The sequence below is a fragment of the Antennarius striatus genome, chromosome 5, assembly GCF_040054535.1.
Source record: "Antennarius striatus isolate MH-2024 chromosome 5, ASM4005453v1, whole genome shotgun sequence".
Taxonomy (NCBI): Eukaryota; Metazoa; Chordata; class Actinopteri; order Lophiiformes; family Antennariidae; genus Antennarius; species Antennarius striatus.
This window is the reverse complement of record NC_090780.1, coordinates 15179306-15201423: the sequence shown is the minus strand read 5'-3', so window position 1 is coordinate 15201423 and position 22118 is coordinate 15179306. Positions and strand designations below refer to the sequence as shown.

General features: G+C 43.6%; 1 protein-coding gene across 3 annotated transcripts in view; it reads right to left on the bottom strand.

Annotated features, from left to right (window-relative positions):
• Window positions 1-1095: 1095 nt before the first annotated feature.
• LOC137595823 (calmodulin-binding transcription activator 1-like) overlaps window positions 1096-22118 on the bottom strand; it is a 45007-nt gene continuing 23984 nt past the window's right edge. For 2 of the 3 annotated variants that reach the window (XM_068316146.1, XM_068316144.1), the window contains 16 exons: window positions 20387-20522; window positions 16608-16761; window positions 13057-14921; window positions 11463-11589; window positions 10946-11080; window positions 7164-7312; window positions 6549-6733; window positions 6392-6470; window positions 6048-6315; window positions 4967-5490; window positions 4526-4659; window positions 4188-4434; window positions 3920-3988; window positions 2988-3133; window positions 2792-2863; window positions 1096-2017 (listed from right to left, as the gene is read on the bottom strand). In XM_068316146.1, coding sequence (XP_068172247.1) covers window positions 1942-2017; window positions 2792-2863; window positions 2988-3133; window positions 3920-3988; window positions 4188-4434; window positions 4526-4659; window positions 4967-5490; window positions 6048-6315; window positions 6392-6470; window positions 6549-6733; window positions 7164-7312; window positions 10946-11080; window positions 11463-11589; window positions 13057-14921; window positions 16608-16761; window positions 20387-20522 — 4366 coding nt within the window. In that variant the 3' untranslated portion in view covers window positions 1096-1941. The remainder of the gene's footprint in view (window positions 2018-2791; window positions 2864-2987; window positions 3134-3919; window positions 3989-4187; window positions 4435-4525; window positions 4660-4966; window positions 5491-6047; window positions 6316-6391; window positions 6471-6548; window positions 6734-7163; window positions 7313-10945; window positions 11081-11462; window positions 11590-13056; window positions 14922-16607; window positions 16762-20386; window positions 20523-22118) is intronic. The other variant, XM_068316147.1, reaches the window with a different exon arrangement.

Here is a 22118-nt window from a genome sequence, read left to right as displayed (position 1 = left end):
TTCTACTGTTACTGTCTGTGTGTTGCCTCTGTGGATCTTACTGTTATCTTTTGGATGTTGGTTTCCCCAACATACATTGTTAGGCAGAAGAAGCATTCATAATAGTTGGCACTACTGGCAAAAGGGTTAGATTTTTGCTAGCCAAGAAACAAAAGCACAAAGTGTAGATGTTTTGTCTGAAAGATCAGTTTCAGCTAACTTTGTTTTCCCACTTATAATTCTAACATTAGAGTTTTCAGTTGCATGCTTTAACAAAATATTAATTTCAGTAACACTTACACTGGATAATCTTAAAGTGAAGCAGTTAAAATCTGGTCACAGTCCATAGCCACTAACATGTTCTTTTTGCTGTTTCTTTGTCTTAAATCTCATGCAAATTATCCCGTTTGCATTATCTACATTATTTACAAGCAATACAGCCATCCTGTGTACCCAGGTCTCTGTTCTAAGTTTTTAATATGGGAGTAAAATAATTTATAATCTTAAATACAGTCCTCTTATGAAAAAGTTTCAGGGTCCTTGTATCCCCTTACCTCGTCAGTTTATATACAGGAATATGCAATAGTCCAAAATATGGATTTGATCACCCTTTAGGGCTAATATGGGGACCAATGCCCTTTTTAGGGACAGGTATAGAACCCATGTCCTGTACAGAGCAAGCATAGAGACCTCTCAGAGTCAAGACAAAGTCAAGGCAATGGTATGTGACTCCCTCCTCAAAACCACAGTCAGGATTTAGAGGTTCACGCAAAGAACAAACTAACAGAGACATTTAACCGTTAGAACATGTCATATATAACCACACGGGGGGAGGGGGGAATAAGTCTCAAGCTAAACCACTCTTGAGCCACTTAAATAAATAATCAGACCCTTAAATAAATAGAGTAAAAAAAGCACCCAAAACAAGTCATTTGTCCTTACAGAGTTCACATTACACAGGGCGAGGATCAGTTGATGAGGACGTAAGTGGGACACAACTACACACAGAAATACAAAAGAAACAACACTAAAGCAGTTTGGCAAGCATGCAGGAGCTTGTAGCTCAAACACATGCATTGAATTGAACAAACACAGACACACCACATCAGGCGAGCAAAAGCTGCCTCTGAGAACGACTCCATACAAAGTCCATGTAACAAATTAAGACATCATTATTCAGACCCCGACCCTTATCGAACAATGCTCCTCTTACATTCAAGTGCAGTTCCTCCTTTTATGATGAGGTGACTAATAAGAAGGTTTCTAAGCCTGTGAGTCAGAGTGGTTGGTGGTATTGCGATACATTGCTGAATGACTTGCCACTATTTTCTAGATGATGTGGAGGAGGCATAAGCGAGAAAAAAAATCTTTGCATGCAAATGCAACATAAAGATGTGTTTTTTTGGTTTATGTTTTCTTATTCTTTCATGGATCACTGTTTGGATACAAAACACAAAATGTTTTGTATATTTTCTGCATGTCAAAGTAGCTTTCATCTCGAGTCAGCTGTTCATCACTGCAGCCTTCACGTACATCCAGTTGCTGCTATGAACCCTGGGATGTTGGCGTCAGGGGCTTCCATGTGTCCTCCTGTTTGACTTGTCGACTTGCTCTTGCAAAGAAACATATCCATGAAGAGTGCAAAAAATGCCATGAGGTTAATGTGATGGCCTCCCAGTGAAACTGTGGAGGATCAGTGCTGTGGGCAGAGCCAGGTCCCTGGGCTCTGCCCAGCAGTCTGTCTGTCTGAGCTGCCATGATGGACACCTATCCTGTCCTCAGTCTGTCTGGGAAGAGTTTTCATTCCCTCTTGAGAGAAGAGGGAAGAGACAAAGTGAGAGAAAGAGGGGAAAGAAATGAGCAGGAGAAGGGTTTAGGGGAATGGAAAAAGGAAGGAGTTTTTAGAAGGATGCATGACAAGAAAAGGGAAAAGATGAAGGGTGGGTAGGGATTATAGGTTGCTCACAGGCTGAGGGGGCTATGTGTGGGGCCTGGTGTTGGGCTCTCAGGACCCCTGGCCTTTTTCTGCTCTCTGGCCCTGAGAAAAAAAGACACACATCAGAATCAAACTCAGAAAGGGTCGTTTACATGTATTATATCTGTGTTTGTGTGACTGTGCATGTCTTTTATATTCGAAAGCAACAGGAAAAGGTAATGATTCACCCCCCCATTACCAAACACACACACACACACACACACACACACACACACACACACACACACACACACACACACGCACACACACACACACACACACAAAGTCATCCTCCCCACCCATCGGTGCATTAAAAAGAAACTGGCAGGCGAAGCAAGAAACTTAAAGTCCCCCAGTTACGTCAGTCAGAACATGCCCCCCCCCCTCATGAAGACCAAACACCAGAATCACTCTTCTAACTGTCCATCATGCAGAAGTATCACCATCATTCAGCAGTCCTTTTAGAGAGAGAGACAGAAAGACAGAAAAGGACAAAGAATGAGAGAAAGGGAAGGACAGAGCAAGTTGGAGGTAGGAAGGGAGTAGACTGAGAGAGCAAGAGGGAAGGATGATAATCCAGGATTTCCTCTCCCCCTGCCTCTGCTGTCATGCAAACAGGCATCAGCCACCAAGAGAGAGGGACAGAGAGAAGAGAGAGAGAAGACTCACCCATTTAAGAGGCCTATGATCCATCAAGGGGCTTCACAGGAACAGTAAAACAATACCAACTATTAGCACCAGCGTAGGGAGGGCAGGTGTGGCAGTGGGCTTTGAGTGCATGCGGGTAATGTGTATCTGTGTGTGTGTGTGAACTGGTGTATGAAGAGCATGCCTTACCTGTGGCGGCATCGGAGCAGGAACCGCAGGATCTTACGTGCAGCCTGGTTTTGTTTTTTCGTTAGGAGGCTGCTGTACAAGACATAAGAGTAAGGAAGAAACATTTATGAAACTATGTTCTGTGTGAACGCGCGTGTGTGTGTGTGTGTGTGTGTGTGTGTGTGTGTGTGTGTGTGTGTGTGTGTAAGTGAAGTACCTGAGGGAGTGTCTATAGGAGCGGTAGTATTGCTGGATGAGGACTGCTGCTCTACGACTTTGTTGGAACTTCCTTTGCTCGTAGAAACTCCGGAAACGACTCTGGATCAGGATGGCAGCCAGGGTCATCCTCTTGTAAAGTGCATACTGAGAACGAAAACAGCAGCAGAGTAAACCCCTCATCAAGGAGACATGTGCCTTTAACAAAGTTCTTAATCCTAATACACATGAATATTATTTGTAAATCAATGTTACAGATAACTCGAAAACTTGTGTCCAGGCACTAAGATGCCCTGACTAGTAACCCTATGATGATGTGGATAGACCAGAACACCCATTAGGGGTGAATGTCAGCAAACTGACATGAAAATGGTCACTTATTAGAAGCAAACCTTTGGGGGAGCCACAAAGACCTTGTGAGATTTCAGGAATTCCACACAGGTACAGTTTGATGGTAAAATGCTTTCCTCAGTAATCACAAATCAGGACTGAGAATTGGTTAAGAATTAATACTCTCAATGTTTTTAAGCAAATGTTTTATTAAAATGCAAAGAAATAACTGATTATACGCTAAGCATTATGAATTATTTTAAACTAATACTTATGAGTCATCACAATTGGGTAGAGACAGGTCAAAAAGGAGGTGTCCTGTACAATAATGATTAGGAGTTATTATATGTGCGATTGCCATCACACACCTTTAAATAAACACAAAGTTTACAGAGTGGGACAGAAGCACATTTGGTTTAACATCTTTGACTTATTAAGAAGGGGAAATACCACTTTGATGTACCAAAACAACCTAAATCAAAATCAAGATTTTTATGATGTTTTGGCCCCAAATGTGTAAAACAATTTATCGATTTTTCAGATATTTAATTTTGTACCTGTCTGTAGGTCAGCTTGAAATAATAGTGTTAGTCTAACACTTACCTGCTTGTACCTCTTATAGCAGCGCTGAATTACTGCCGCAATCTCTTTGTGTTGTTCCTGAATGGGACCCTGAAAGGACCATCGTACAGGTTAAACGTTTATGTTCATCTTAGCTTTATGTAAGTGTGATCTATGATAAAGTGAAAAAAAAAAGAAGAAGAAAAAAAAAGACAGGGTCTGTAAAAACATGATAATAAATACTACAAATAACGCATAGGACTGTTCATGTATCACTGGATAAGTGTGTGTACAGGAATGTCACGTATACCTTGTGTTTTCTGAGGGAATGCAGAGCATGTCTGATGGTCTCATACAGCTCACTCTGTTCTGCCTCAGTCATATCGAGACATGACGAGTCAGTTTTCAACCTCTCCTCTTTTACAGCTGTACAGAGGAAGGAGCTCCAGTCAAAGGGGGAGGAAGGGGCTTGCTTAGCCTGAGGACTCTGCTGATCCTCAAGCCCTGAGTTAGAGTTTGGTTTCAGGTTAGAAGTCAGGGGGTTGGAGTTTAGTAACCTGCAGAAAAATAAAGAGCAAATAAAAGTTCTTTTCATGAAGAAAAAAAAGAAGTGAAATGACATAAATGTGGTAAGGAGTTCTAACTCACCCCTGCACCTCACCGAGGTAATCAGACAGTAATCTGACATCACTGCTGACTTCTGTTTCAGTTTCTTTAGTTTCCGGCTTGAGTCTACCAGCTGAAACTTCCATGATATGATCAGCGAGCATCGTAATGTCCATCTGCAAGATGCAGTTCAATATTTCACAATGTGTTGTGAATGATCCTTTACCAAGTGTCCTTCTTATGATGACAAATTCAATGTGAACAGGTGATTAAATCACATACGATAACAACCCTTGTCGCTTATCTGTTTATTGGTTTAAGGTCTACATTTCCTTATTCTAATCTATGTTTGGCCTTTCTTACGGTGATTTTGTAATTAATTTTTTTTTATCCTGACATGTTTTTGTTATGTATGTAGCTGTATCCATTGTCAAGAATAATTTCAGTTCTGGTAAAGGAACAAGATAAAATCTATACCTCTACCTGCAAATCCTCTGAGTTATCCTGATAGGTCAGCAGCTCTGTCTCCTCTCCTCTGTCAGACAGTACCCTCTGTCGAAGGTGAATGGCCAATCGCTCTTTTCCGAGAATCCTCCTGGCTAGGCTACGCCCAGGCCCCAGAGTCTGACTTAGACTCCACTTGGTGCCCCCTCCAGACCTCCCTATCCTGGCCTGCAGGTGGGAGAATGGAGCACTGAGGTACCGGGGCTGGTTAGTCCTGGAGCTCGCAGGAGGAGTGTTCTTACAGTTGAGGTTGGTGAGTTGAGTTTGTGAAGTGTGGGAAGGGAGAGAATGTTGAGGGTTAGGAAAAGGGGGTGATTTGAGGAGGGAGTTGAGGTCGTGAGTGCCAGAAAGCTGATGCTGGGTGTCTGGGTTTTGTTTGAGTCTCTTGGCAGGGGGTGGGCCTCTCTGGTCTCCCTGTGTTCGCTGTGGTGGTCGGTGTCCTGTTTGGCTCCAGCTCTGATTCTGGTTGTCTGGCTGGCTGTCTGCTCTGGTTCTCTTTAACTCTGGGGAGAAAAAAAAACGAAACAGAAAACATGAGTTATTTTAACTTTGATTCCTAATACACTGGACATGCTAAATTATTCAAGTGTCAATCCTTGCACAAAAAACAAAACAAAAAATAACAACAAAAGATTGCTTGAAATGGTGATATTTTGATGGTTTTCAATTTTACAGAGAGATGATTGGTAAACTTAACTAGAAAGACATATTGATGTAAAGTTGAAATGCACCACCTCTAACTCTCTCTTTGTGACTTTGTGACATTTTATATTGCTGGTTACAGCTCTACAAAAACAGTGTGTTAAAACACTTCTTGTTGGGCCCATGGCATGTGAAGGATGATGTCCTGGGTGAGGTTACAGAGCAACTACTCCAGAATAAACTGCCAGCCAAGTAACTGTATGGAAAAAATCTAAGCACATAAGATAACCAGCTCTATGTCAAGTCTCAATGACGGATAATTTAAAACCATTTTAAAAAGAACGAAACTTCAATTCAAGGTTATTACAGTGAAAAATCCTTCCCTTCCGGTGACACACCACACAGCAGGCATTCCCACCTGAGCTGAGATTTGGGGCGGAGGTGGTTTGTTTCCCTCTGGTTTGTAGCTCTCCTCTCCTCCTGTCTAGCCAAGTGTCAGCAGGCTGGCCCTGAGCTTGAGGAGTCTGCTGCAGCTGCTCTAAGAGCTCCGCCAGTCGAGTGTGGCCTCGAGATCGGGCGATGTTTAGTGGCAAGCGTCCCAGCGAATCAGGAATAGCCAGAGCTCTTGGGTCCCACTGGTAAAGCACCAATGCTGCTTCATTATGCCCCAGAGCACACGCCCACATCTAAGGAGGCCAATGGAATACACAGATCATAGACACTTACACTCAAAAGCAACATTCAGAGATATTTATCACTCACCAGTGGAGTGCAGGAGAAGTGGTCGACATTGAGTGGATCCACCTCCAGTTCGAGGTCAATACTGTCACCATGCTTTGTGCTGTGGAGAAAGCAAATGTAAAGTTCACTGCCCAATCTGTCAGCGCATAATAGGATGTCGTGTTTGTGTGTTACTCACCGCCAGCGAATGAGTGTCTGAATGAGCCCTGCATAACCCTGAGCTGCAGCCAGATGCAGTAAGGTCATTCCTCTGGAGTTCTTACTGTGAATGAGCTGATTTGATGAAGCCCAACATGGCTGAGACATCATCTTTTCACACACCACCACCACACGACCCTCGAATGAACCCTGATCCAGAGAAATCTGGAAGGTTGGAGATGAAATAGGAAGAATTACTTGCTGGAAATGTTATTCACAGTAGTTCTATGTCAAAATGTTTTTTTAAGCCCCCAACAGCACCTCACAAAACCTCTTACTTCCTCAGAGCTAAAGACTCAGGTATTGACAGGCTTAGGTTGCTATGTAGTAACACAAAGGACACTTTCAGGGTGGTGACTTAATAAAAGAAAGACCTTTGTAATACAATGAAATCAACAGGTGTTTAAAACCATAACATTAGAACAGAATCAATCATTGTGCAGTCTTCAAATGTAATTTCAATATAATGGAATTAACAATTGCATTTATGAAATTCAGTTTTGCACAACGACAGTTACCTGACCTGTTCAATATTCAATCGTACAGACAAGAAAGGGAAATTTCTCCCATGCTGAATCCATTCTGTGTGCCTTACTTGCGACTGCTGATCAGTGGCTCCTCCTTCTTCCACTCCTCCACCCTTGGTTGCCATAGTTTCTGAGCTGGGGTTAGGATTGGTTATCTCAGCCATCCTCTGTTCCATTTGCTCAAGACGCTCCAAGATGGACATCCTGAACTGGGTATCTAAAGAATACAATGTGGTACACGTTGAGCATTAAGCATAAGTGAGTTGTTTGATGCATTTAAGTAAAACAATACAGTAGTATTGCTTTTTAAATCCCTTTCAGAGACACTGACCGACAGGATCCAAGAAAATGAAGAGAATTCAACAAATCCGTAAACCATGGACAATTACAACCCAAATTTACTTGGTGCATTTCTGTGTATCAGAAAGTAGTTTCCACATGTGCGCATCTTGGCTGTGCATGAACCTGATCATTTGTTTCAGGGCTTCAGCAGGTTTACTGCAGGGAACATTATGTCCTCTCACCTTAATAAGTCTGTCTGTTGTCCCTCCTCTTATTTCATGGATACATTTCTATGTACTTTTAACAGCACCCAAGCTGAACTGAAGGGGAGTGATCAATGGAGTGACACAGGGACTCAGTCCCCTCCCTCTCCTCTCCACCAATCAAGAGAAGAGCACAGTTCTCTGGAAATTCAGCTTGTTTGACTGTAATGAATAACACTTGGCTATCAAAGCCGCAAAGGAACAGGTGTCTTCATGCATCAGAAAAGTAAATTGCCGAGGTTTTCTGGTAACAAAACAATATTATAATGCAGGTAGGTATTAAAAATGGACTTATGGTTTATTATAATAAAATAATTAACTAATACATTATAAAGTTGACAAGCATTTAAATTAGGCAACTAATCAGGGACACAAACACACACGCACACACACACACACACACACACACACACACACACACACACACACACACACACACACACACACACACACACACACACACACACCTTATACATTGTTTGTGAGTGTACAGAGTATATGGATTATAAATGACCAGCCCAAAACTTTGTAAATATTCGGGTGACACACCTCATCATCTAGAAAAAAAAGAGCCTCTTCTAAAAATATAAGCAGCTACCTTCCAAATTTTTGATGATTGCTTTTATTTTTTTCATGATGTGTTGAACAATGTTTTGTTTCAGTTGTACCATTTTCGAACACACACACACACACACACACACACACACACACACACACACACACACACACACACACACACACACACACACACACACACACACACACACACACACAAGTCTGTAGGTATATATTTTCTAAAAAATAGGTCACTGACACAAGCCAGTGTCCATAAAGACAACAATAATCAATCATTGTAATAATTTCATATCAATTCAAATTTTCATTTCTAAATCTTTCTATTTTACATTTATATACATTCGGTGAATTACAATTTATTTTTGACAAATGCACATCAGCAATCAGCATTTATAATGAGAACTATTACACTTTTAATCGGGTAAATAACACATCAGACTAACACATACTTTGGTCAAATAAGTTAACAGAGCCTACAGGCATTTGCATGGAGATGTAAGGTTTGGGTGACCAAAAGCATGTCTGTACTGTAGTTCTCAGTGTAGTGGAGCTGTCCACTACTGGTGGTGCTGGAAGTCACCAGGCCCACAAAGGGAGAAAAGGCTCCACGAAGCAGCTTTAGTCCCAACAAGTAGCAAGCAAACATATTTTACGACACACATAAAGCCTAAAATACAAAAGTAAATCAATGCCACATGTTTTTCCGCTTAAAGCATGAAAATATAACCCAGATCTCACCCAGTGCGTTTAGTAGTAATCAAATCAAACCAGCTACGAACCAGAAGACAGACTCTCTACCCGCTGCTCGCTTCGGTCCTGCTGCTGTTCGCCTCCGGTAATTTGAAGTGTGACACTCACAGAGTGCAGCTCGGACCGGGAAAAACACAATAACAGAGAGAGAAAGAGAGAGAAAGAGAGAGGGGGGGGGAGCGAGAGAGAGAGAGAGAGAGAGAGAGAGAGAGAAAGAGAGAGAGAGGGAGAGAGAGAGGGACGGAGGGAAGGAGGGAGGGGGGCAGTCTCCACGTTGTGTCTGGTCGGGTAATCCCGCTTCAAACGGGCCCGCCACGCGTGGATCAGCGGGAGGCTCAGTCGTCACCGCTTCACTAATGACAGCTCTCAAACGGAACAGTGATATGTGACCAAGTTGCGATCTGATCAGTTATCTGTCGACCTTAACCCGCTGGTCATCACCTGACGTCGGACAAACGACCAGAGCGCACGTTCCGGTCTCGTTGGCAGCGCTGACGCGCAGACACCACGCAGCGCGCTGCCCGCGGCGGACAACATCCTGCTGTCATGTGCCTGTGCCGGTGTCGTCCTGCCCTTCAGTCTGGCGAACAGCAGCCTGCTGGGACTCCAGAGCCGCAATGCCGCATTGCGCAACGCAGAGACGGGGGCGAACGGAGAGTAACCCAGGACATGGCTGTCAAACAGACCCGTGTTCCCGTGCCGCATCTGCACACATAGTATAACCCCCTCCGGTGGTGTGCAGATAAACTATCCTACTGAGCCGAGTTCAAGGTTAATTCATTCTGTTAAATCTGTATTTACGGTACTCGTTAATTACACCTGAAATATGTGATAAGTTTTAACACGGGCACTGTAGTCATCATGAAGTAGAAAGCACGTTTTAACTCAAATCAAATTGTATCTTTGCAGCCAGGGCTGATCATGTCACCATGTTATTGTCCTGTTACCATGACAATGTCACACTATGGAGCCTTCCTTCTTTCAAGTTACTGTATATTAACATTTGATCATTGCAGACACAGATTATTATTGTGATCATGATCCACATGGATTCAACTGTGCACATCTACAGTATTTGGTCTTTTTATTCTGATTGGCTTATTATTATTTTTGTGACACTACAAAAATGTATCAAAAAGACCTGCAATATTGAGGAAAGTGAAAAACTGATGCAGAAAGTGATACAGAATCAACAGCTGCACTCGCATCAAAAATTCATGAACTCTTCCTTTACCTAATTTCCACTCCTACAAACCTTTTTATAAAAATGTTTGAGATGTCTTGCAAATAAACAAACATAGGTGATCACATAACCTTCTCCAACTCTGGCACTCAGATGAACCAGTTGTGCCTTTAACTTGTCCAACAAGACAAAGCTTAAAGATGTTATTATTAGAGACTGTGGAGTTGACCGGTGAAGCTACATAGCTACGCCTGAGCAGAACAGGTAGCAAACTGTTAAACAGTTCTTACTGTATTACTTCTTGAATTAATCAGCCAGCCAGTAGTCAGAGCAGCAAAAGTCAGCAAAATGCCACAACTATGACAGTCACACTGCTTAGTGTATCTGTGGCTATAAAAAAGTATCTTGTAAGATTACAGGGAAACACAATGACTGCAAAACACAAGTACAAGCTTTGTTAGCATTTCAGAGTATTCTAAAAGTCAGATGGTGAGATGTAACGGGTACACAAAAAATAAAAGTATAAAGGAAAGTTAAATTTGCATGGTGACTAAAGGCTAAAGTTATAAATACAATAATCAAGGAATAAATATTCAACATTTAACAAAAGAAAATCGCACACACTCCATCTCTGTTACGCTTACAGGCAATACTGCAGGCACACAATGAAGCAACAAGGCAGAAGTTTTGCTAGATTTGCTTATGGCTTACAGTTTTTATTGAGTACACAACGCCAGACAGCAAGAGGGAAGTGTGCATCCCTGTGAACACACACAAACAAAACAAACGCTCTCACCATCAAGGGACAGCCAATCGTGCTGAGAGGAAGGCAGTGCTGGGAGGTCACGGGCCTTGTACTCAAACACCACAGAGGAAGAGATGACATCACCCCCCATGGCGACCTGCAGCATCACCAGGCCTGTGTCGTGAGCTGCAAACAGACGTCATTGTGACTGACTACTTTACCCCTGTGTACCTACAGGAGAGCGTTTCACATGTAGTCTTCCATTGATCGCACTTGATGTAGCAGGATGTGAGTCATGTTTTACATCCACTACCATTATAAAACATGTTTCTAAGCATTCCATGCCTGCCAGAAAGCATCCGTCCATGTTGTTTCTTAATAAATGTGTTTAAGCACCATCAAGTGTCTCTTTTTGTGCACAGAAGACAAACCTTTTTACTAGAACATGGGTGACAGTTGGAGTATAGTTTGAATCTAAAACGAAACACAGATGTTTTTCTATATGTCAGACATTGAGAGGGTGTGTGTGTTGTCAAAGTGAGAGTGTGTGCACACACAGTTGTGTTACCTGGGCAGTAGCAGCGCAGCACTCCAGGCTGGATGAGGGCAGCAGGGACACTGATGTGGTCAAAGAGGCAGCTGTACTCACTGTTGGACTCCAACCACGGACCCGTGATCAGCACCTTCACCCCACCCTGCGGAAGACAAACACAGGGTTCAGTCCCCCACTGTGGTTTCTTTCGCGTATGAAATGAGAGTCTGTGAAGGAGTATGATAGGAGAAGTGGTTAAATGCATTTCTGCATGCGTACGTGTACAAAGGGTGCATTGAAAATGCGTCCTGAGAGATAGACTGTTACAAAAAAACCTGAGATAAAGTGTTCTAATTTTAATTTCTTTACAATATGAACCTAAACCGATTGATGTATTGACTTGTCTCAATTAAAAAAATAGTTCAATCCATGAGTCTGTGAGGCCTGTAAACCAACACCAGTGGTCTTGTTTCTCCTTACGTCCATGTGGAATAAAGCAAGCTGAACAATCTGAGTAACACCATTATGTATTTCCACTTATGTACCTAAAAATAACAGAAAACACCACATGGTCTTGTGAAAATGATGTAGTAATGAAGTAAGAGTGTGCAACAACAGTAAATATCTCATTTGTAAATGCCTCATACTTGCATTTGGCTGAACTTTCTTTTTGGCATTTGCAGTTTTCCTTAATTCATCTCTTCAACAGGAGCTGGAGGAGAGGTTTGTTTTTAACTTAAAATTTGTGTTTAGATGGAAAGCAGAGTTGGATCTTCCAATATAGAAAAGAATTGTTTTGTTAATAGACACACCGATCCAAATGCTTGGAGTCAGTTTAAAGGTAGAACATATTTAGTGACATTCTTCCGGGGCAGATAGGAATAAAGAGATGTCATCGTGGCCTCTTTACCGCAGCGTGTCTTACATTGTGGGTGTAATTATACATCTAATGTCCCCTGACCAGTGTGAGAATTTTTCCAGGATTTTGTTTTGAATTAACCTCAAAATTATCTTTCTCAGGTTTCAGAGGCAGTAGCACTGGTAAGGCAAAGACTTTCTGAGACCTTTCTAGTTATAAATATGATATCATCCTTTGTTTCTTTGGGGAAAATGTCTTTGTTCAAGAAACTAAAAAGTGTGGGGTAATTAGTATGATAAAATTCTAGCGTTCTTTGGTCAACGTTTTGTGTGCATATTGGAGATTTGGTAAGTTAATGAAGTTCTTTGTAATATTTTTCCCACAACTTATATTAATAACCTTTGGCAAGTCACTGTTTTTGAAAAGATAGTTTTAAATTGATATGTTGCCACTAGTTTCATCATAATTCAATGCTAGAACTGGTGTCTGGGATATAATAAGTGGTACAAGAGTGAATTAATGAAGCCACCCAGAGGAATCAGTGTACTGTAATATTGAAATTTCATCAAAAATCCAATCAGTTGAGTCTGAGCTGTTCTGACTCTGTAATGACCGCACAGCCAGGCTGGTGGTCTCTATAAAAATTGCACAGAGACTGATTTAACATTGGTTGAAGCCACATGTCATCAATCACATGGCTAAAGGACGGATTTTCCAGCAGGGAACAATGATGAATAAATAATGAATGATAATAATGGTGGGTTAACTAACCTCTGGGTAAGACCACTCTGGGGAGTAGTCAGTCACACCAAACAGTCTCCCAGTCTCCTGGAGCAGCCCAAGAGCTCCTTGCTCCACTTCTGAGCCCTGTAGGTGGCCGGGTCCTGCCCCCTGCTCCTCTCCTGCTGCCCCCTCCTGGGGCATGAGAACCCCAGAGACAGACGCCCCCACCCCACCTCCAGACTCTTCAACGGAGATGAAATCATTGATGAGATCAGAGAACTGGCTCCCAAACGACGCCTCAAAGCCTTCCAGACTGATGGCTGCCCCTGCCCCGGTTGTAGTCGCTGATACCCCTCCAGCTTGCTGAGAGAGAGGAGAGCTGTAGAGCGCCCCTTCAATACTTGCCCCGGAAGGTATGGGCTGAGGACTAGCCACCACTGAATTGCCGGCTTCTGACAAGCTGACACCATTACAAAGAATCTCATTTTCCCCTCTTCCACTTCTTTCTCCACCACTACCCCCGCTGTCCTCTCCTCCTCCATTGTCCTCTGTGGACTGCAGATAGTGCTCAGTTTCGACATTTGTGTAGGCCTCATTTGGATCCCCAGGCTTGAGTAACAACTCCCCTCCATTCTCGGAAGTTTTGTCTAAGCTGCTGACCTCTTGATGTCTCCTGCTCGCTGACTGGTCGGTGGATGCATCCTGTGGTTTTAGAGGAAACGAGCCCACCGCTGCTCCTTGTCTGCTCCTCCCACAAAGACCTTGCTGATCTGGGCTTCCTTGATGGTTTCGTGTCTGTGGATCTCCATTGGTGACTGGAGAGTCTGTTGGCAGCCCTATGTAAGCCTGTGCCTCACCTGGCTCCTGGGCTTCTTTAGTTCCATTCATCTGCAGTTGGGATGCCTGGCTGGTCTGGGGGGAGGCCTGCAAGAAGAGGCTGGTGGAGGGGTGGTGTGCAGGCTGGCTCAGACTTGGGACACAGGCTGATGACATGACTGCACTGAAATCCATCTGTTCCAGGGTGGTGCTGGGGCTGAGGCCTGTCCCTTCTCCCACGTAGCTGCTCTGAGAAGTCAGCGGCTGCTCGAGGGGTGCGCTTTCTGTCTTGATGTTGTTGACAAGAGCTGGGTTGTAGACAAAGCCATTAGAGGGGCAACGCAGTCCTCCATCGTCTCCATTACACCCCTCGGTCTTCCCTCCACCTCCTCCGTACGTCTGGCCCTGCTTGGGGTTGTTGAGGAAGCAATCAGGGTCAAAGGTCATGGTGGTCTCAGGAAGGCTGACTGCTCCACCAGAGTCTAGAGAGCTTGACAGAACCAGCTCCCCTCCCTCACCCAATCCCACGCCACCAGGAAATGACGCGAATCTCTGGTTTTCAGGAGTAACAGCCAGCAGGATACCGGTGGTGCTGCTGTCATGGGTGGAGGCCAGGAGGTGGGTGTGGCCAGTGGAGTACACTGAATCCCCAGTCAGTGTGGTGACCTCAGACATGAATACAGCTGTGCTCTGTGACAAGCCGGCTCCAATGGCGAGAGCTGGGCTGTCAGCCATGTCACTGGTGATGGATAACGGGGAGCTCTGGGTGGTGTCGGGGACCTCCACCTGGTTGATGGAGGTAGACGAGGACACTTCCATGCTGCTCTGCGGGAGTAGGGAGGGTTTGGTTATCCGTCCGTTTCTCCTCTCTCCCCCAGCAGCTCTGCTGCGGCCCCCTCCAGGGCTGGGCTCCGTCTGACCCTCTGACACATCACTGTTCTGGACCTCTGAGCCATCTGCTTCGTCTGCTTTCTGGCCTGTTGCTATGCCTGTACCCGCTGCAGCGCCGCCTCCTGCTGCTCCACCTGACTCCTGCTTGGATGAAATGATGCGCTGCTTGACGCTGGAACATTTCTGATGCAGGCTGCTTCCAGCACCTGTTTGAGAAGATACACAACCTTCAACACAAAACACACTGTTTTCCTTCTCTAGCAGATCAGAGAATGACTGTGTCAGTACTTACTGTAATGTGATCTTACAAAACATACTTTACAGACCAGACAGTGAGTAATGGCGCCCTCCAGTGTTCAAAATAAACATTAAGACCTGTGATCATATATGTTTAGAACTTTACAGTGCATTTCTGTTCTTCAATTAACAATATTATACATGTTCTAGAAGCCCCATAATAAATCTTTGAGGTTTATTTCCTAAATGATCACTTCGAGCATGTATATTAAGATGCATGTACAGCCCTATGGCTGAAAATCTGAATGGCGCTTCACAGAAAATATTTTCTGACGGGTGGAGAAAGCAAAGGAGAAAGATTTCTTTTTCCCCTCTCATGTTTGGGACATCTGTAGAGGTCAGGCTCCATGAAATAAATTGATTCTGTACATTACAGGACCATTGAGATGCTTGAGTGTTCAAAAACTCTAAACATAGTCATCAGAAATGCAGAATATGCTTATTTTGGTGAGATGTGTTTTAGGTTTTTCCACCAAATGTGTTCATCTATGTTTTTTTCTGATTCAACAACTTCAGAATAAACTGATAAATTCCCAACAGTTCAGGTATCAAAGACCAAAGCCTATAAAACCCAGGTGAGCATACACGATCAGTGATCAAATGAAAAGTGCAAGAAAACAGACACTGGACTATTAATTTGTGTGAAGAAGTTAAGGCAGCAAGAAAAAATGTTCTGCTTATGTCAAATAGCTCCTCAATTTGGCCAGCTGTCCTTAATATCAGATTAAAGATGCATGTGACATAAGTATGTCTGTGTGTGTGTGTGTGTGTGTGTGTGTGTGTGTGTGCGTGCGTGCGTGCCTGTCTTAGTGTATAAATTGCAGTTAATTTCTGTAGTTATCTACTTTGTGATGCTTATTTATGAATTATTCATGCTGGATATTTTGAGCACCTCTTTTTTTCTGTTTCCACTTCCATGGTTTCAAATTACTACCATCCTCTAGGTGGCAGCATGGTGCTTGCCAGTAAAGCATTTAAAAGCAAAACAATAAAATTGTATGAACCCTGGCTGAAATGGAAACAAATGGACCGAATATCGCCTCATAAGGTATTTTTAAAGGAAACCTTTTGGTGGTTGAGAAGTTCCTTTATTTAGTCCTTCCTGTAAGTCCTGTTGTGACATTTTGGTCAATACTGTATATTCATCTTCACTTGGAGCAACATAACATGATGTTTGTGCCTAAATTATTAACACAGATGAAACGTGATATTTTTTTCCTGAAGGCAAGAAAGAAAATTTGAAGTAATTTCTGCCGAACTACTGAAAGCACATGTTGCCTCATGTTAATAAGCAGTAGCACAACTCCTTACTGTGTCCCATTTGGTTGCCAAGTTCTTTACAAAACACACAAGAGACCCAGTGAACCGAATTAAGTGTGCTTTAGATTAATTGCACTGGTTTCCTACACATTAATGTTGCAGCTTTACAAGGTTGTGTTACCATCTTTTTCATCATCGCTGCTCCATGACAACTGGTACTGTTATTGACCACAGGTGACTCATAGCCTCAAGTTTAGCTAAAGAGTGAGGGCTGATACATGAGAGCTTGGTGTAGGAGGGAGGTGAGTGCTGAAATGATGGCATTGCTAACTCACACATGGGTTTGAGTTGACCGATGAGCTCCTCCTTGCTCCACTTGGCCCACTCCTTCCTGTCTGTGTTGATGGAGCAGAGGACAGGACCACATGGCTTCCCGCTGTCATCCACTGCCGGAACATTAAGGTAGTGCACCAGCACAATGTCAGGGTTCTAGGGTAAGGGCAGGAGCACACGGACACAAAGACATGCATATTGCGTTAGTTTAACATGGCCTTTATTTGTAGATTCATCGTAAGAGAATAGCGTGATAGAGAATAGCGTGATAGAGTTTATTTACAGAGTGAAGAGGGAGAGAAACAGAGAGGGTAAGCAGGAGAGAATTTGGAGGTCAGGGAGGAGGCCAGACATAGCGTGCCAGATAAAATTCTTTCACCTGCCCATAAAAGATTTAACAGCTCCAGCCCACTCATCACTCTATCAGCCTGCAGAGGCTGTGGAAGTGCCTACATGTGTGTTTGTGTGCACTGGTGAAAGTTATTCACATAGAGTACAAATGAGAGGAACAGAGGGAGGGAGAGCGTTGCAGGGTAGTTCTCACTATACTGCAGGCCTCCCAGAGACCTATGGAATTTCTACCCCATGAATGATTCAACAGGTGAGTTCACATGAATCCATCTGTATATTTGTGTGTGAGAAGCAAGCAAGAGAGTTAGAAAGGGCACGACAGAGAGAGGGAGAGACAGGGGGGGGGGGGCTCCTCTTGATGAAAGATTCAGTAGACAGACTCAGGTGAGGGGGAGGGCCTGCTGAGGTGGAACACTTTTCTAACCAAAAGAAGATGGAACAGTGGGCAGCTACAGCTCCTCACTGTGTAATGTAACAGCACCCATAGTATAATTCATGATAATAGTCAATAGTTACGATTCATCATGCAACCTGCTGTCTTATAATAATGTCCTCGTGACTCTTACATCTTACATGTCCAAGAGAGGCAGACGTGTTTTTGTGTGTGTAAAACTGCATCTGTCTACTGTCTTTCACATGAGCAACAGAGAAAGTCCAACATCTCTATGAAAAACAACATGTCTTCACACTCGGGGGACACCTATGTGTGTGTGTGTGTGTGTGTGTGTGTGTTAGTGTGTGTATTGTTTGTAGCTCCAGGGTGTTTTCTCAGAAAGGACCACATAGAGGAGAACCTGAGTCCTTGATACTCACTGAGTCAGGATTCGATGATGCGCTGTGCTTAAAAAGTTAGAATATTTTTGGTAAAGAAATGCTTTTAAACTTTGCACAAATAAAAGAGCTACAGGCCTGGTGTGTTCTGGACTGGTGCTGCAGTGGGTACACGCATAGCACATGTTCGTGTGTGTGTGTGTGTGTGTGTGTGTGTGTGTGTGTGCGTGTGTGGGAGACTCAGCCAACAGCCAACATTCAGCCAGTAGTGATAGAGATAATGTGAATAGATACGAAATGAGAAAACTACAAAGATATTAATGTCAATCATTGGTCTATAAGAGTTAATTAATTTTAATTTGTGTCTAATTGTGAGAAAAAAGCTGGGAAAAGGGGGCGGGCTTACCTGCAGTAGCCAATAGCATCTACGGTGGAAGGTGGGGATGATTGAGGAGTGGACGTAGCAGCCATACAGACACTAGAGGAGAGAGAGAGGAGAGGAAAGGAGAGGAGAGGAGGTGAGGGGAAGGGAGGAGAGGAAAGGAGAGGAGAGGAGAGGAAAGGAAAAGAGAGGAGAGGAAAAGAGAGGAGAGGAGAGGAGAGGAGAGGAGAGGAGAGGAGAGGAGAGGAGAGGAGAGGAGAGGAGAGGAGAGGAGAGGAGAGGAGAGGAGAGGAGAGGAGAGGAGAGGAGAGGAGAGGAGAGGAGAGGAGAGGAGAGGAGAGGAGAGGATAGGAGAGGAGAGGAGAGGAGAGGAGGAGGCCAGACAAAAAAGTGAACAAATATAAGAGGAGGTGAGGACAGTAAATGAGAGAACAGGACAGGAGAACTTAGGTTACACCCACTTAGATTGTATTGGTTGCGGGGCTAAAACTAGGCTGAAAGCATGCTGCGTGTGTTTTTATTCTAAAGTACCAGAAATCTGATGTTGACAATTACAGCAAAGGAGATTGTAAAATATACTGCCTCCGCAAAACTAGACACAGCCCACTTAGAATTCAAACAAAGTCACAAAGTTGTCATCTTGCAGACATCTGAAAAAAAAGATCAGTATTAGTAAGGGAGGGGAGGGATGGGTGGGTGGGTGGGTGGGTGGGGTTAAGGAAAGTACAGAGTGAAAGTCTTAAGGTAGATCAAATGAAGAGGAAGAATGATAAGTACCCCATCCGGCAAGGAATACTTTCTTTTAATGTTTAGTGTTATTACATGGTCGTAATGCTTTTTGACATATCGAGATAAAGAATATAAATTGAGTTTTTGTATTCTATTATTCCAGTGAGTTCTCAGCCAGCAGTCTCAGTGACATCATGAGTTTGTGGTGTTTAATAAAGGTAGAGTACGTTGATAACAGAAAGCTTTCGATCTGCTTCTCACTCACTTTTTCAGACAAGCCTTAAATTCAGAGATCCCACACATCCACAAAAAACATACTCACACATACTGGAATAAATAAGTTGTGTTTACAGACAAAATTGCAGACACACACACACACACACACACACACACACACACACACACACACACACACACACACACACAAACACGCAGTGGTCAGGCTGCTTTAATCATTACTTACAACTTGTGCTGTCTTTTTTTCTCCTACAGGCCTGCGCGCTTATATTTTCTCAACATTTTTTGCCTCTTCTCAGAAGTAGCCCGCCCTCTATCTAAAGTGCGCTTTGCCAAAGGCAGAGTGCATTTCCATATATTTCCATTCGATATGAGGAGCCTCTCCATCCAGGGTTATGTTTTTCTCTCCTGCTTCCTGCCTCTCCCCATCCTCGTTCTCTCCCTCCACTCAATTCGCCGCTCTGCTCATTCCCTCATTCCCGTGCCCTGCTCTACACACTGCTTGCTTGCTTGCTTGGGGGGTCCTGGGAAGACATGACACAAACGATTACTGAGCAACTACCAGGGAGAGAAACACTTGCCTTTGTATAAGTGTGTGAGTATGTTTGTGTGTGTGTGTGTGTGTGTGAGTATGTATTCACATAGAATTACAGGAAAATGTGTGTGAGATGAATGTCAATGGGAGTGTGGGGTTGTAAATAATAGAGCTGCAGATGGGAATACTTGATCGCAATTATTCCCTCTACCTCTGGGTCTTCTCTTCCTGTCTCCTGCTCACCTTTAATATAAAACTATGGAGCCCTCTGCAAACATTCATGTGCCTCCTCGCTGTCTCCTTTGCATTGCCTCCTAACTCATTTTTTCTGCTTTTGACACATGTATGCTCAATCCTCTCACCTTTTGGTATATTCCTGCTGAATAATCAATTTTTCAGTTGGCTGATGTGACTCAAACACTCGCAGCAGACACACACACACACACACACTCTCACGCACAGACGCTGCCTTGAGACTGGATCGATACCCCTTTCTGTTCTGCTGAAGGAGGCATTGACATCATTCCTGGCCCCAGGCCAAACACACTCTTATCCTTCAGAGAGAGAGAGGGAGATAGAGGGGGAGAGAGAGAGAGAAGCAGGGGGTACCACTTGCTCTCAGGAATCACTCTGGCTGTAGCTTCAGTTTACGTGTACGCTTGTGTTTCGTGTATGCTTCTGAGTCAGAGAAAGTAAGTTAAGGACAAGATGGACAGTGAAGCCGTGCGTAAAGCCGAGGCATGATCACTGATGTTTTCTCCACTCCAGCCTCTCACCTCCACTCCCTGGACTTTGAGCTTCATGTGATCCTCTCGGGTGGTCTTTCCGTCTTTCCTTTTCTTCCAGCAGTAGCCATCTTTCCTGTACTTCACCTTCTTACGATTATATAGGATCATAGAGCCATTTTGAGGCCTGATGGAGAAGAGGATAAAGAGTTAGTGAGGCAGACATAGACTTGTGTTTTATTGTCGTTACAACGTATATAAGGTGTGGTATTTTTCATTTTCAGTTCCAAATGTTTAAAATTCAGATTTTTTTTTGAGAGTAAAAAACATGTTTTTTTGTTTAGATACTGCTTTCAACTTTCCCACTGTGAAGTTAGCTGTTCCCAGGTTGCCCCTCCCCTCTGATACCCAGACTCACAGTCCAGCCTGTTAATATTTTAGTAGGGTGATTTATCCGCTCAGCAGGGACATTGGCCTCTAATCTCATTCTATAAACACCTGGTGAGATGAACATACATACACACACACACAGTCACACCCACACCCACCCACACACACACACCAGGAGCTATACATGTAGAATGAAAGAGATGCTGCACTGATATCAGAGAAGGCAGGACCTACTGCCGTGTGTTCTTTGGGCTCAATGTCAAACCTGCTGCTCAGCAATCAATCATTACTTCTGAAACATTAAGGACAGGTGTGTGTGTGTGTGTGTGTGTGTGTGTGTGTGTGTGTGTGTGTGTGTGTGTGTGTGTGTGTGTCTGTGTGTGTGTGCGTGTGTGTGTGTGTGTGTGTGTGTGTGGTGTGTGTGTACGAGTAAAAAATGCATCTCTGCCTTATCTCATGACAACAGAAAGAGAACAGCCCTGTTAACAATCAATAAACACACACACACACACACACACACACACACACACACACACACACACACACACACACGCACACACACACGCACACACACAGTGTCACATGCATACACACAACTTCACACATGCATTTATACACCTTCTCTTTCTTCCTGTGACCTCCTCTACACAAGCAACATCAAGTCTCCTTCTTATCTCAGCATCTCTATATATCCTTACTCCTTTCTCAGTCTCTCCATTCATTTACACTTTACTCTCATCTCCTCATCTCATCTATTTCTTATTCGCATATTCTAGCCTCAGTTTCTGCTTTTATTGACTGTCTCTCCTCTCCTCTCCTCTCCTCTCCTCTCCTCTCCTCTCCTCTCCTCTATGCTAGAATTTGATGTAGACACATCTATATATGGACTGAGATGATTGCAATTTACTCTGAACACTGTGTGTGGTGAAATTGAATTTACTGTGAGTTGATTTTCTCTGACACCTTGTTTTGGGTTGTGCCTGCCAGTTTCTTAGTGGAGTGGAGACCCCCACCCTCCGATCAAAGCTGAGTTTAGTCTCTGACTCGAGCAGTGTGAGTCATCTCAGAGCTGCTGATTCTAATTATGTTATGGAGAAGATGGATGAGATCAGATGTGTGTCTGTGTGTGTGTGTGTGTGTGCGTGTGGACTGGAACAGACACATATGTTCATGTTCATGCATGAGTGTGCAGAGGTGCGTGCACATGGACACTGCTCATGTTTCTTGCAAACTCTCCGATTCAAGCAGACATAAATACTATTGATTGTAACTGGGCTGTGATGTGTGGGATATAAAAAGCTTTTCCACTGTTCAACAGTGTAGCAGAGCGAAAACAGAGAAGGGAAGGGGAAGAGGGAGAGAAAAAATACAGAAAGATAAAGAGACACAGTGG